The 15,443-nt window shown below is 38.8% G+C and overlaps 1 protein-coding gene across 3 annotated transcripts in view; it reads right to left on the minus strand.

The window, feature by feature from the left end:
* Positions 1-15,443, minus strand: part of myo1cb (myosin Ic, paralog b) — a 54,659-nt gene that overhangs the window by 30,674 nt on the left and 8,542 nt on the right. Inside the window, exon 1 of one of the 3 annotated variants that reach the window (XM_067450554.1) lies at positions 648-859. The exons of the other annotated variants lie outside the window; for them this stretch is intronic. Coding sequence (XP_067306655.1) covers positions 648-665 — 18 coding nt within the window. The 5' untranslated portion in view covers positions 666-859. Of the gene's footprint in view, positions 1-647; positions 860-15,443 lie in introns of those variants that run through there. 3 annotated transcript variants of the gene reach the window in all.

Raw genomic sequence — 15,443 nt, forward strand, 5'->3', positions numbered from 1 at the left:
ATCTCACTCTCTCTCACTCTCTTTCTAGCCTGGAATTTAACATTGACTGCTGCTGGTTCAAAGCCAGATATTGCTTCACTGTGAGACGACACTATGGCATGAACACAGATACTGATAGTCAGAATGCCATGAGATGAATGGCACGAAAGAAGGTCCCAAGATAGGATAAGCACCTGATAGAACCAACTAACTCCAAATCCTTCTTTTCAGGGGAAAAGTGATATTCCCTATTTATATCACCATTTCATTATTTAGCGACTAGAGATCGGCCGATATATTTATGTCTGCGTTGCTGAAGTAACTATTCTTTAATGAACAACCTAGTCAATGGATAACACAAAAATTCACTTATTAAAAAGTAAAAAAAAAAAAAAGTTTAATTTCAGTGTGTATATAACCTACACCTCAGGTGTTATCAATTATTTTAATAAATTGGTAAAATATTTTAATAGATAGATAGATAGATAGAATATTCCCTGTCATAATTGCATTCCAGTCATGCTAGCAAATCATTACATATTCTAAACGCAAAATAAATCGACTCCTTTGGACCAGAACCACATATTTCACTTTCATAAGACCCTCGCTGACACTGCAGAAATCTCCCAGCTGCTTTTGTTTAGTATGGAGCATGCTGTGGTTCTTACCATGCCGCGGTACTTCATCTTCCCGTTCTTCCCAGCTTGTTGCTGTAAGTGTTTGAATTATTAGTATTTCCAAAACAGCGGCTCTCATTTGAGAAAGTGTGCAGAGTTTGTTATTTTAACTTTGTCTGCACCATGTGTGGGAGCGTCCCAGCTGCCATTTCTTCAACTTTAACTTTCCTCTCCTTCCCTTCCTTTCCCTGCGTCTCTCTCTCTCTCTCTCTCTCTCTCTCTCTCTCTCTCTCTCTCTCTCTCTCTCTCTCTCTCTCTCTCTCTCTCTCTCTCTCTCTCTCTCTCTCTCTCTCTCTCTCTCTCTCTCTCTCTCTCTCTCTCTCTCTCTCTCTCTCTCTCTCTCTCTCTCTCTCTCTCCCCCCCCCTCTCCCTCCCTTCCTCTCTGCCTACGGAGGCACAAGTCAGTCCTTCTGAAAAGTGACACACTCCCCCTCTCTGCCTTCCTTGACTCATTTGCTCTGTCCTCCTGCAATGGGATTTACAGCGAAAGCTAAAACTTTCCAGCCCCCCTGTCGTAGCCCTGCATGTGCCTGACATTAAAAACCATCCTGTGCCTCTTTAAGAGAATATTACAAACAAAATATGTAAGAAATAATATAGAAAAACGTGTCGTCGTCTCATACTGACACTGATTTGGTGTTCAGAACTCTGGAAAGCTCTGTAACTAGCATCACATGTTGGATGAAATGCAGCTAGTGGTTAAGCCAAATGAATTTTCCTCCTGCCATGCTGCCCCAGTGCATGCTGAAGCAAATCGGAGGCAGATTTCAGATAGGGATCCGTCAAGGAGGTAAGATTAATGTGCTCAAACTTGGCTCCGTTGCCCGGGAAAGAAAACAGACCAAGTGCACAGGTCACATTCGCTTATGGTGCTATACTTTTAGTTTATAACCTGATGTCACTCACTAGGCATTTATCACCACTTTAGCATACAGATGATTTATGGCTATTGTTTCTGTTAGATTATTATTTCTTAAGAGATAGAATGATAAAACCAAGAATAAAATTATTTATATTCAGCTAAAATATTGTGACAAACTCTTACGAAAGCTCTCTGCGAATCATCGTGAAGAGACTGAAAAAATGGCTACGCATCAGAACTTTTGCTTTATAGTCTTGTGGTATAGGTTGAAAGGGTTAATGTATGAAGACACACCTCATTTTCTCCTCTCCACCCAGTAAGAACACAACACACCACCTGTTCAGTCCACACTCACACACACACACAAGACGGGACTCAGGTAAAACCTTAACCAAGGTCACTTCCACTGACCATAAACAGAGCAGCGCCCTCTACTGGACACTCCAAATGACATAACTATGGGCAGGGAAGCTGAATTAATATAAGTTGCAAAATGTAGAAGTGCAGCATTGCACACTGTGATTCATATAAATCCTCCCCTATTCTTTCGGTACTATCAATCTCTCATTCTCGCTCGCTCCCTTTCCCACTTATGCCAACATAATCAGAGACCCCGCCTGCAGGAATCTGAGTAATATTTTCCAGACGGTGTGAGCTGCTCTCGCTTTCTCTCTGGGAACATTGACATTACAGGTCCAGTGTGTAAAAAAGCAGGCACAATTATGTCATTGGGCATTATATTTGCTCTGCTAATAATGCACACGCTTTTCTATCAGTATGTGCTCTAGTGAAATCTTTATGAATTTATGATGAGTGGCTGAAGTCAATAGATAACAATGGTTGTCTAAGAAACAGGATAAATAAACAGATGTTTTTAAAGCACCCTATTGTCTGATCAGGTGACAGGGTTGCTTTGATCTGTCTTTCAAAAGCTGTCTCACCACCATGCTTAATATCAGGCAATAAGGCAATTCGTTAGTGCTCCACCTTACTGTACTTAGAACTGAGCCAAATATGATGCAAGGCTCTACTGATAGAGCAATGATAGACAAAACTTAAAACAATAGTTGTTTTAAAACTTTTTACTTCCTACTTAAAACAAAATGGTTTCTTTTTCCATAAAACAAAAGCATATAGACAAAATCTTGCTTAATGTAACAAATTATGTAAAAAATGTGTCGTCTTTTATTGGAAAATTAACTTAAAGCTGCACTATGTCATTTTTTCGTCCACTAGAGGGCGCCCATTCAAAACAAAGGCGTTGTTTGATGACGCCAAGTTTGAGCTCAGAATCTTGGGACATGTGGTTTTCATCTCACAGCCGGTGGAAAAGAATCCGGCTAGGACTCGGGCAGAAATCATGTTCATGGATGTGATTATTAACGTTACTGTAGTATGAAGCAGAGCAGGACTGAGTGTTGAGGAAGCGGAGCAAGGCTGCTGGAGCAATTGTTAAGCTCGCGAGCAGCGGGACTTTTATTTTGACAGGACACAGTCGCCGGCACCATTTCCGCTTTTCCGGTCATGAGTATGAGGTAACGCAGCTCTGTTTATCATATCAGATACATTTAAATGTGTTTAAAATTATGTTCTAAGGTTACCAGAGGTGGACAAAGTACACAACTCTATTACTTGAGTAAAAGTACTACTGGTCAAATATTAATCCGTTACAAGTGAAAGTTGTAAAAACTGATTTTTACTCAAGTAAAAGTACAGAAGTATTTGTTTTCAAAAGTACTTAAGTATCAAAGTAAATTTCCTTTTTTATGCCAATGCATTATTTTATTATTGTTGTATAAATGCACACTGTCATCATGGTTTAAGTCATATAGTGATGCTCCCTTAAACTAATTTAAATACTTGTATATAAGTTTCAAAGCTCTTTATAAAGCTGCTGTCACTTTAAGGCCGAATGCACGGATCCAATACACTGATATACTTCTGATATTCTCCCATCTTTACTCTTCTCTTTCTCCCAGATGTGTATATTTTTAATATTTTATAAGACATGCACCAAGTGTATGTCAACTATGCTAATCTTGATTTTTTTTTTTTAAACTGAAACATAATTTCAAAGTATGGCTATGGGTGCACACACTTGTGCCTAAGAACAGTCTTCTTCCATTTTGCTATGAACCGATCAATGTTCAAAAAAAGATGGGAAAATGTATATGACCCTATAAGAGTGATTCCTGACAGACTGTCTGAAACAACAACAAAAAACCTTTTAAAGAAGAAAAAAATCATCCGCTGACTTTCAGAGCTGCAACAGAAACGACTTTCGACCTTGATAGAAATGTAGTGGAGTAAAAAGTACGATATTTGTCTTTCAAATGTAGTTAAGTAAAAGTCATACGTTTCCAGAAAAAAATTATACTCCAGTAAAGTACAGATACTCAAAAAGTGTACTTAAGTACAGTACTCAAGTAAATGTACTTAGTTACTGTCCCCCTCTGAAGGTTACTCTGTGCTTTCGCTCAGCGGCTGCTGTGATGCTTATTCACACTGCTAAGAGTAAAGCATTTCTGCTAATTAAAACTGGAAACCGAGGAAAACGCAGATATGGCGCAATTGACAGATGACTCACACAGATGTCCCGGGTCCTTGGCTAAAATAGCAATTTCTCAAAATTTACAAATAGTTTGAAACATTTGGGGTATTTTAAGAACTCAACTGAACAAAATAAATAACACTGGCCTGGTGGTTTTTGTATATTTTACTGCAAAAATACTAAATAGTGCACTTTTAATGGAAAAACATTAAACCATAATCTTTCAACAAGAAGATAGTGAACAAACTATATTTTATAAAAATCTGTATAAAAAAAGGATAGTTATTCAGAGTCTATTCGGTGTCTTGACAAAAAAATGTTGTATGCATAACAGCTACAGTACAGACTAAAATATCTTCTTGTCCATTAAGAAGTCATGCAAGTTTGATACAATATGAACTGTTCATTTTTGAATGAACTATTCCTTTAAAGGGTTACTTCAGCGATTAGCATATGGCTTTGTATCAGTAGAAACCCTGGAGTATATTCAAATGATTGTGCTTTCCCCCCTCATATCCAATTGAGATGAGATTATTGCATTTTATTTCTGGAAAAATTCCTCCTATGATGCAAATTGACGATATTTGCATCATAGGAGGAATGTTTGGCCAAAGGCTAAAGACTACAGCCAGCAGAGGGAGCCATTTCCGCATGTTTGACACCCGCGCATGGGGGATGGAGATCACACAGAGCTCAGCTCAGCTACAGGCACTCATTTAAACGGAGCTATGGTGTGCAATGTAAGTCTTTTAACTTCTCAAATTAATTTCTATGAAAGTTAGGCTTGCAAAGGCATGAACTGAAACACGCCAGACTGAACTTGCATTGTGAATGAATGCCGCGAGTGTAGTCGCGATTACCTCAGCTCTCATCACGAGAGCTCATCAGCTCATTTATCTGACTCCTACAGTTAGTGCTCAGTGCTGTAATACTCGCGCGGTGACTCACTCATTATATTGAACAGACACGTTCAGTTTTTAATTGTAGTGTCTTCTCTAACTCAGTCACAGTAATCCAGTAGGTGGCTTTGGGAATGGCCTCACAGGGCAGCGAAGCATTCTGGGAATTGTAGTCTTTCATCCCCATGAAACAAAAATACATTTTCTGTCTTTTCTCAGTCTAGAAGGCACCAAATTCAAAAATAATTTCACATTTCTATTACATTGATGACCCAGTTTAAATACAGATTCATCTTCCCAGCGCTGAAGTACCCCTTAAGACATGGCATAAAGCATCGACCACTGTGTCAGACTGAGTGTGCCAGACTCTCTGAACTCAGGCTTCCTTCAGGTCACTGTAAAAGCAGGGCTCGCACATCCTCACATGGCCTTTTGGCGGAGAAACAAACACTCTGAGGTTTTGTTTGTTATGTGGGGCGTTCTATTCCTTAAAGTGGTCAGATGACATCCGTGGGAAATTAGCAATGGAAACTCTGGCTTTTTTCCCCGCATGCCTGTCGCTTATACTCAAATTGGCCACTTTTAGGGCCAATGCCCTTTACTTCCTCTCTCTATATCACTCAATCTACAGAATACATTCCTTCACATGCACAACATTTTCTCATTTTCTCACTTGCAGAATTCACGCTTGCATATTGAAAGCCTACTATGCTCTAAAAGTATACTTTTTCTGGTGATGGAAAAGTACACAACATACTTTTCAGTTTATACTTACACTGTTGTTCAAAATGTCTAAGATTTTTTTTCATTGTTTTAAAAAAAAGTCATGTCTTTTTGAGTCTTTTGAGTCACCAAGGCTACATTTATTTGACCCAATATCGTGAAACAATTACTATTTAAAATGTAACTTTACTATTTTACCATATTTTAAACTAATTTATTCCTGTGATGACAAAGCATCATTACTCAAGTCTTCAGTGTCAAATGAGTCTTAAGAAATCATTCTCTTTTTGTGGAAACCATGATACACTTTTTCTCATTTAAAAATAAATAATTAAAATAATTATTTAATTGTATCAATGTAAAAGTCTTTATTGTCACTTTTGATCAATTTAATACATCTTGGCTGTATAAAATAAACAATTTCATAAATAATACTTTAGAAACCATGCGACATACTATCACATCAGAAAAATGTATATTAATACCAAACATTCTTTACCAAACAAACATTTTTATGTTAACATTAGCATTAACAATTAACTTGTTGTTTAACAGGTTACGGGTCATATCACACAAAAACGCATGCATAGGTGCACACTAAAATCTACCAGAAACAATTGAACATTGAATTATCTGCCGCCGTATCTAGGATAACACTATTTTCTAGGATGCACAAAATCTAATCTTAAATACTATTTAGAACAATAATGCAATTTGTTTACTAATTATTTTTTAAGAACCCTATAAGAACTGGAATGGACAAGAAATAATATGTAAATCCTAAAATCAGTTGGGTTTTTTTATTGGGGAAGTCTGTGCATGCAGCCTGGCTCATGTTCCACCCACTGCTGACAGCCTCAGTTTAGTCACTGGACTTCTCTATGCTCGCCAGCCTCCTCTGAATCTCCCACCAGCTCTCTAGAAAAGTCAATTAACCCATGCACAAACAAATCAATTTTCAAATCCCTTTGTCTCCAACCACAATCATCTGTCCACATTGTTTATTTGAATTGGATCCTGGTCAGGGGCCTAATGGTGTGGGCGAGAGGCATTTTAATTCAAATTGTGTGTAATGAGACTTATGAAAATATTTGGTCTTTGTAATCCACTCCCGCCTCCTTTACTTCTTTTTTTCTCTCTCTCTCTCTCTCGCTCTCTCTCTGCCCCTCCCTACTTCTCTCCGCCTACTCTGTTACAAGCCTATTTATACTCTCACACTAGAACAGGTCTATTTGTAGAAACGGTCGTGTCGGCCAGAGGACGGTACAGAGGGGTAGAAGATCAAAACTATAAACTTTGATTGCCACGTTATCCTGATTGTAATGAATGAACATTAAAACATAGTTGGGTTTAACTAAAATTTGCAACACACTTCCTCGCTGTTATGATTGACTATTAAAATAAACTAACTCTTCACCTGTAGTAGGCTGTTATTTGCTTTGACTTTTTACATTTGTTCATGATTTTAAGTGATAGTTCACGCAAAAATGTCCAAAAATGTCTTTCTTCAATGGAAATTTTAAAGAATGTCATGGTCGCTCTTTTTCATGCAATAGCAATTGATGGGGACCAGAACTTTCAAGCTACAGAAAAAGACAAAAAAACACCAGAAAATTATGACTTGTGCTATATTATATACCCATATACACTAAATTGCCAAAAGCTTTGGGACGTCAACCTTTACATGCGCATGAAATAGGGTTTAATATGGACTTTACCCTACCCTTTGCAGCTAAAACTGCCTCAACTCTTCTGAAAAGACTTTTCATAAGGTTTAGGAGTATGTTTATGCGAATTTTTGACCATTCTTCTATTAGTGCATTTGTGAGGTCAGGCACTGATGAGAAGGTCTGGTTTGCAGTCTCCGCTATAATTCATCCCAAAGTTGTTCTATGTTTCACACCAAACTCACTCATCCATGTCTTTATAGACCTTGCTTTGTGCACTGGTGTATAGTCATGATGGAACAGGAAGTGGCCATCCCCGAACAGTTCCCACTAAGTTGGAAGCAGGAAATGGTCCAAATTGTCTTGGTATGCTGAAGCATTACGAGTGCCTTTCACTGGAAGTAAGGGGCCAAACCCAACCCCTGAAAAACAACCCCACACCATAATCTCCCCTACACCAAACTTTACACATTACACAATACAGTCAGGCAAGTACCATTCTCCTGGCAACTGCCAAACCCAGACTTGTCCATCAGAGTGCCAGACAGAGAAGCGTGATTCGTCACTCCAGAAAACATCACTCCACTCCATGGGCGCTGTGCTTTACACCACTGCATCCAACACTTTGCATTGCACTTGGTGATTTAAGGCTTGGATGCAGCAGCTCGGCCATGGAAATCAATTTCATAAAGCTCTACGCACTGTTCTTGAGCTAATCTGAAGGCCATAGGCAGTTTGGAGGTCTGTAGCTATAGACTCTGCAGAAAGTTGCTGACTTCTGCGAGGTGAGGACATTTCACGAATGGACTTATTGCACAGGTGGCAACCTATAAAGGTACCACTCTTGAATTCACTGAGCTCCTGAGAGCGACCCATTCTTTCAGAAATGTTTGTAGAAGCATCTGCATGCCTAGGTGCTTGATTTTATTCACCTTTGGCCATGGAAGTGATTGGAACACCTGAATTCAATTATTTGGAGGGTTGTCTCAATACTTTTGGCACTATAGTGTATCTTATATAGCCACTTCTCTTCCGTGTTCCGCCAAAAAGATTCAAACGGTTCACGAATCAGTGATTCGATCAATGATTCGGGTCGCCAATGTCACATGATTTCCGCATTTCGGATCGCGTCAAACTGCCAGACTACTGAAATCACGTAACTTTGGCGACCCGAATCATTGATCGATTCACTGATTCATGAACCGTTTGAATCTTTTTGGAGGAACATGGAAGAGAAGACAATGCTGAATAAAGTCATATTTTTGGACCAAAATGTATTTTCGATGCTTCAAGAGATTCTATTCAACCAACTGATGTCACATATGGACTACTTTGATGATGTTTTTATTAGCTTTCTGGAAATGGACAGCAAAGTGGGCATAGACTGCATATGCTCTGGGACTAAAGTATAAAATATCTTAAACTGTGTTCCGATGATGAACGGAGGTCTTACAGGTGTGGAACGACACAGACATACAGAAACAGTAAACCAAGAAGTGACCTATGGGATGCCCATTAAACATGATATTTAAAAGGCAGTAGAGGGAGGGAGGGAGGTGTATGTTGGAGGTGAAAAAAAAACAGAGGGAAAGCTGATAGTGTGTGATGTCAGAACAGAAGAATGTACTGGGTGTTAAACAGTCAGCACAGGACTGGGGACAACAAGAGAAAGAGAGAGTGAGAGGTAAAGATGGGGGAAACACAGTGTCTCACCACAATGTAGAAATCAATGTTGTGATATAACTAAACAAGGTCACTGTGGCAACGTGCGTCAGGAAGTTGTATGTTGACTGAGAGAGTGAAGTTCAATACATCATCTACGTCTTTCGTTTCCTCTCATCCCTTCTTCATCTGAGCTTTTTGAGTCATACAGTACCTCAAATGGTAGTGTAAGCTTGCTTCACTGAACAGGACGAACACGTTTCCAGACAACCTGGAGGCTTTAATATGATTTGTTTTCTGGACAAGAAAGGAGGTTCCTTTCCAAAATAACTGGGATCATGTCCATGGAACATCGATCATTAAGACGACGAGGAAAACCCAGTGTTCTATCTACAAAAGGTTGAATATTTTTTCCACTTAAAACCATAGAGCTTAAATATCTTTTCAGATATATATTTTTACTATATTTAAAAATATAATGTAAATAAAATATATATTCAGTACATTTTAGCTACTTATATGTTCTCATATTTTGGGCCATTTTAATTCATTTTTTTTATTTATTATTATCTAAATACATTTTTATTCTAAACATTTCGCATTTACACCTAAATTATTTTAAGATTGGAATTGTATTTTCTTGCCCCCTATGGTTTATTTTGTCATTCGAAGTTTTAAAATAAGTATATTTTACATTGGGAAAAAAATATTTCCTCAAGCCACGCTGTTTGCAATAAATATTTGGTATATAAATTAAATATAATTAACATACATTTCAATTCTTTTCCATAGACGAACAGAAGCATAAAATAATCCATCAATGCTTTCCAAAAAAGATGAAAAGGTCTATGAAGGAAGCAATCTCCAGTGAAAAAACAACAATCACACTTTCCTAGCACTCCTACTTGCTGTAGTGGGTGGAGCAAGACATTTTTTGGGGGGGCAGAAACCACCAAATAAAAACAACACCTACTTCTGATGGAGCCAACCGATTAAAAACGAGAAGAAGAGGAAAGGACAAGCATTACTTCACCACAGCCTTAATTTTTCTCACCAAAGAAGTTGCAATGAGGTATGAGTGGACAAGACTGTACTCGTCAGAGGAACTCCAAACATCCTACTCATGCACAAGCCATGTACCCAACCCCCAAGCGGCCCTTCCTTTTTCCAGGACTGGTCTGGACACACAGCATAGCGGTGCTGCTTAGGGCCAGCTGGATCTCCCATTGCTTTCATATACAGCAGCTGGGTTGGCAATGCTTAAGTCTCCTCCTCTGAGATCTTAGAATACCCACAACGCCTTATATGGGCAGGCTATGCTTCTGAGCGTGGGACGGGGGTTCCCACAAGGGTTCCTGTCTCTATTCAATGCCGAGCGGATAGAGGATGTAACCGTTACGACACTGCCACCTCTTCACTCTGTCTTTCTGTGGCCTCTAACAAGCACCTGCATCGGTTAATACAAATCTGTAAGAAAAGTTATTAAAAAACACATTACAATTCCATCGTTTTTATCTAAATAAATAAAAAATTAACCACAAAGCTAAAATAAATTATTTTAAATGCTACAAGTGAGTGTGGCATCACAACATTATAATGTACAATATGAAACATGGATATTCATTTTGAGGTTTAAAATCTAATCTAAGGGCAATATCCAAAATAATCTAATACGATAAACACAAAAGGCCTCTGATATCAGCTGCTGTGTATAAGATGTGATGATCTGAGACCTCTTCCTCTACTGACAAGTGAAGGCAGTTCATCTGTCAGTGGTCAATTAGAGATATTTATATTTCATTTTCAACACTACATCCACTGGAAATGGACTGCATAACAATCCTTGAAAACACAGATAAGGGACCTTCCTGTTTTCATTGTTTTCCGCTTTTTCAGGGATCGTCACCAATCAGACTGTTTCTTACAAAACACAGAGAGCGGTTGCCGATTTAAAGGTCCCGACGGACTACTGATGCCCCTCTCACCTCAGTGTCCCACTCAAAGGAATGCGTTTAAAACAATTATTCACTAACATAAGTGAAATAGTTCTTTAAAGCACGACCATTCAGCCTACACTACTGGAGGCAAATACCACCAACTAGGGCTGCACTTGACTAAAGATTTTTCTAGTCACTTGGTAGTCCCTCATTTAAGTCATTAGTTGCCTAATCGCACGTATATATATTAACAGTCATAAATCACAGTAATGAGCATTTAATTGCCTATTATAAATACATAGCACTGAAACGCACGCATAAAGCTCGCCACAGCGCAATGGCAAACATAATGTGGCATTCACACGGGGCATCGGCATCAACGCTTGATGGAGGACGTCTGAAGCTTGGTGCTGATTTGACCGTCATAGCGCCAACAGTCAATCATACTACCTTCCGGTGTTGCATGAATGCAATTGGCTAGAGTCTATACAAGGGAATTTGCATAGACAATCTGATTGGCTGTGAATGCGTTGACACTTGAAAAGTTGAAACGTTTTAACTTTTGCCGCGAGCAACGCCAGTGACGCGATGCAACAAAACCCACAATTCAGTTTGGTAACGCATGACCTATTCAAAGTAAATGAGAAGCACTGATACCAAAGCCCTGTGCGAATGCAGTATAATGATGATTATGCATGTGGCATGAAAAACTAGCAAGGAGACTGTTTAATTTTTTACATTTTTAATAATTTTTTGATTATGTTTTCTGTGTTTATGGCTGCAGAGATGAAGTCGACGATGCTGACTTCCATCTCCCATCATTTGTTGTTATTGTGAGTTAACAGATATAAAAGTAGGTCTTTTACAGCTTGAATTACATCACCTGTATGTCATACAGTAACCGCGCTCTGCACACAAACACAGATATGTGCCTATATAATAGCACACATTTATCTAGGTTAACGTAAAAGTGTGCAGACTTGTAAAGTTGCTACTACTTACATGTTTCAAGTGATGCCTTATGACTTACATGCCTTATTTGAGGTCAACTAATAACATTTTGGTCGACCAAACCTCTTCTACGGTTAGACAACTATTAGGGGGCAGCCCTAATTCAAACTTTGCCAAACTTGAAAATTATTGTATGAATAAATAAATGAATGCATCTTTAAAATCAACTTCTTTACATTCCAATACAAATCTGCATCTTGTTTGTTACATCAATACAAATTTAATTCAAATTCAGGAATTGAATTTGAATTTAAAAGTCATCTCAGCTTAATTCTGAATTGCGCAAAAGCCTGGAGGTTACTTGGTCACCAGACACCCAAGAGTGTGTCACTTAATCAACAAACACAAAATGAATAAATAACTTCATGAATGTACTGTAGTGGGTTCATGTTCATTATGAAACTATATTGAAACCTAACATTAAAGGAGGAAAAAATATTTACAATTCCATTGGGAAAAGCTTCTGCTCCCAAAAGAAAAACACAGAAAGGACAAGACGGCCTATTACAACATCTCAGCTATGACTGAGCATGACACCATCATTTCATTATCCTGTATGGCTCAAATGCAAGTCATGGGGTGAGGTTAACACAATGTATCTGTGCAGCGTTAAGTCGTAGACCATTTGGCACGATGGCCAGCTGCTGACCAGGCACTCAGTTGCTGCACAAACATGACAGTTTCATGCACAGGGACCAGAGAGTTACCACACCCATTCATTCCACACATTACAGCCATAATTATGAGATACCAGCGGTTCCCTTAGGGAAGTGCAAAAGGACAAATAACCTTAGGCCAGAGTATCTGCTGACCCAGTGGGATTGAATGTAGACAAACTAGAACTGGGGCATTTTAAATACTCAGAAGCAAGGGGTGTTGGGGGGCTATTTTTGCATCAGACAAACCATTTTTAGCAAATTATACTCCTATTTTTCAAGAGTTTGTGGTCAGTTGTTTTTGAAAGAAGTCTTTTACACTCACCAAGTCTCCATTTATTCAATCAAAAATACAGTAAATGTAATATTATGGAATTTATGACATTTTAAATGTGGCGACATTTTTGGTGTTTATTTTAATGTATTTAAAATTGTAATTAATTTCTGTGATGGCAAAGCTGAATTTCCAGCATCATTACTCCAGTCTTCTAGCCTGACAAGCCAGACCCACATCAAGATGTTTGGTCTGGAAACTCACCATAGACAGGGCTCAATCCGAGGGGCGGGATAAACGGTTGTCTTTCAAACCTCTCTGCACGCGATAGGATAGCGCTACACCAACCAGAGCAACGAAGGTGAAACAGAGCTTGTTGATAGATTAAACATTCGCCGTATCCGGTCAGCTAAACTCCGAACACATCTTCCCTTTTTAAGAATGACTTCAGTGCCGTTCTTTGTTCTTTTCTCAGAGAAAAGCTCAACTCTAAGTCTTCCGAAAGACCGCCGCCGTTCGCCAGTTTCTGTGTTTACTAGAAGCACAACACGGCCGTCGTCATTATGGCCCCGCCCGCCGACTCTATACATGATGTGATTGGGCCGTCCAGATTGTGAGGAATACAGCTCAGAAGGGTATTGAGAGTTCCTAGAAGACACTTGCGGGCAAATTAAATTTGCTTCCGCTAGGGTGCGTCTAGATTTCTAGGCTACCAGTCTTCAGTATCACATGATCCTGTAGAAATCATTCTAATATGATGATTTGCTGCTCAAGAAACATTCTTAGTATCAATGCTGAAAACAGTTGTACAGCTTTATATGTTTGAAACCTTGAGAATCCATAGAATTTTTTTCTTCTTCTGATAAATAGAAAGTTCAAAAGCATTTATAGAAGTCATTTTTAGGGGCCAAGCACCGAAGGTGCGAAGGCACCTATTTAAACCGTTAGTTTGTAAATGTTTCTACTGTCCCCTTTAATGTATCCTTGATGAATAAAAGTATTAATTTCATTCACAATGACCCTAAACTTTAAAAAGGTTGTATTGTATAAGTAAAAAAATGGTTAAAACAAATTTCTAAACGTATCTGAAGACATAGATGTGCTCAATAACAACAAATGACATCCGAATTGCATCATACATCCATTCTTTTCCAGTGAATGAACACACATATATAAAGAGCTTTCATTGTCTGGAAGAGCTTATGACTACACGTCTTAGTAAATTACTTGTTTTTTTTAAACCAAGTCACTCCACGTCTGGAAGCAACTGCCATGTCTGGGAAATGAGGTGTAGTAGGCATGCTGGATCTAAATCTGATGTTGAACCCTCTGAAACATGCCAGGACTAAGTTTCACAAACTTTCTTTATCTCTACTGCGATATCACCAACATCAGCATGCGATAAAATTCCTCAACATGCCCCCCTATGATAGGATGCAAGAGCCTATGAATTGTGGCTCTTCTAACTGCAAACTGACTCAGTCTTTTTCTCAAGGTGCGTGACAATTTGCACACTTGGCCAGTAGTGCGTTCATGCTGAAAAACAAGTACATCAATCAGGCTAAATGTGTAAAAGCTAACAGCATCACATCACACCTTTGAAATGTTATTTTATTCAACTGGAAGCACTTGCTTCAATGTAGTAAAAAATCAAAATAGTATATATATATCTATTAAGTCTATATACTATATATCTATAAAGTCAACTATATATTGACAACTATACTTTTGTGTACTCAATTGTACATCAATTGTTTTTTAAACATTACTTTACTCTGTTTCTGCATCTATCAGTGCTTTTCCAACCATCACTATGGAGAAAATATATTTAGTCAAAATGGTCAACCTCTCTGGAACGCTCAGGCACAATATGCACATTTCTGCGGTATGGGTGCAAGGCCACACCTGGCCTGGATTGCATGACTTATCTCCATGCAGGATAGATCCTGGTTAAAGGTTAACCAGTGCCTTACAGATCTCAACATGATCGTGAGAAGTGAAAGGAGCTCATAAAGTTTTCACTTCAAAGGTCTCTGATAAAGAACATTACTGAAATCTAAGACTTGATTTATCCTGAGCGGTTAACAACATGAGGACAGAAGCATGTGAAAGATGGTACTGTGAACAAGATAACACACAGAATGGCTTTCGCTCTCATGCTTTAAGGGCATTGTGGATTTATCTACAGTGGGAAAGGGTCACAAAGGTCATTGAGGCTCGGGAAGAAACATGGATCAGGCCGCCTGTCTTGTTCATGTCTGTGGAGCATGTGTGCTGGAACACAATGGATGCAAACAGGCATGAACAAGCTGATGTAAAATAACATGGGGGATGAAGTGAAAATATGCCATCTCTGCTGTAATCTCATCTCAAAATGCACCTCTGGAAAAAGGAATGTAACCTCACCTCTTGTTATTATAATCCCTCAACTCTAGCCACAGTGTCCGCCCTTGTCAATCACGGCAGACTGTAAGCCTGGGTGAAAGGATCCCCGATGGATTACAGAATATCTTACACCATCAGGTTAATCAGTAGTCTGTCTATG

The sequence above is a fragment of the Pseudorasbora parva genome, chromosome 8 (genome assembly GCF_024679245.1).
Source record: "Pseudorasbora parva isolate DD20220531a chromosome 8, ASM2467924v1, whole genome shotgun sequence".
In the NCBI taxonomy this organism is placed as follows: domain Eukaryota; kingdom Metazoa; phylum Chordata; class Actinopteri; order Cypriniformes; family Gobionidae; genus Pseudorasbora; species Pseudorasbora parva.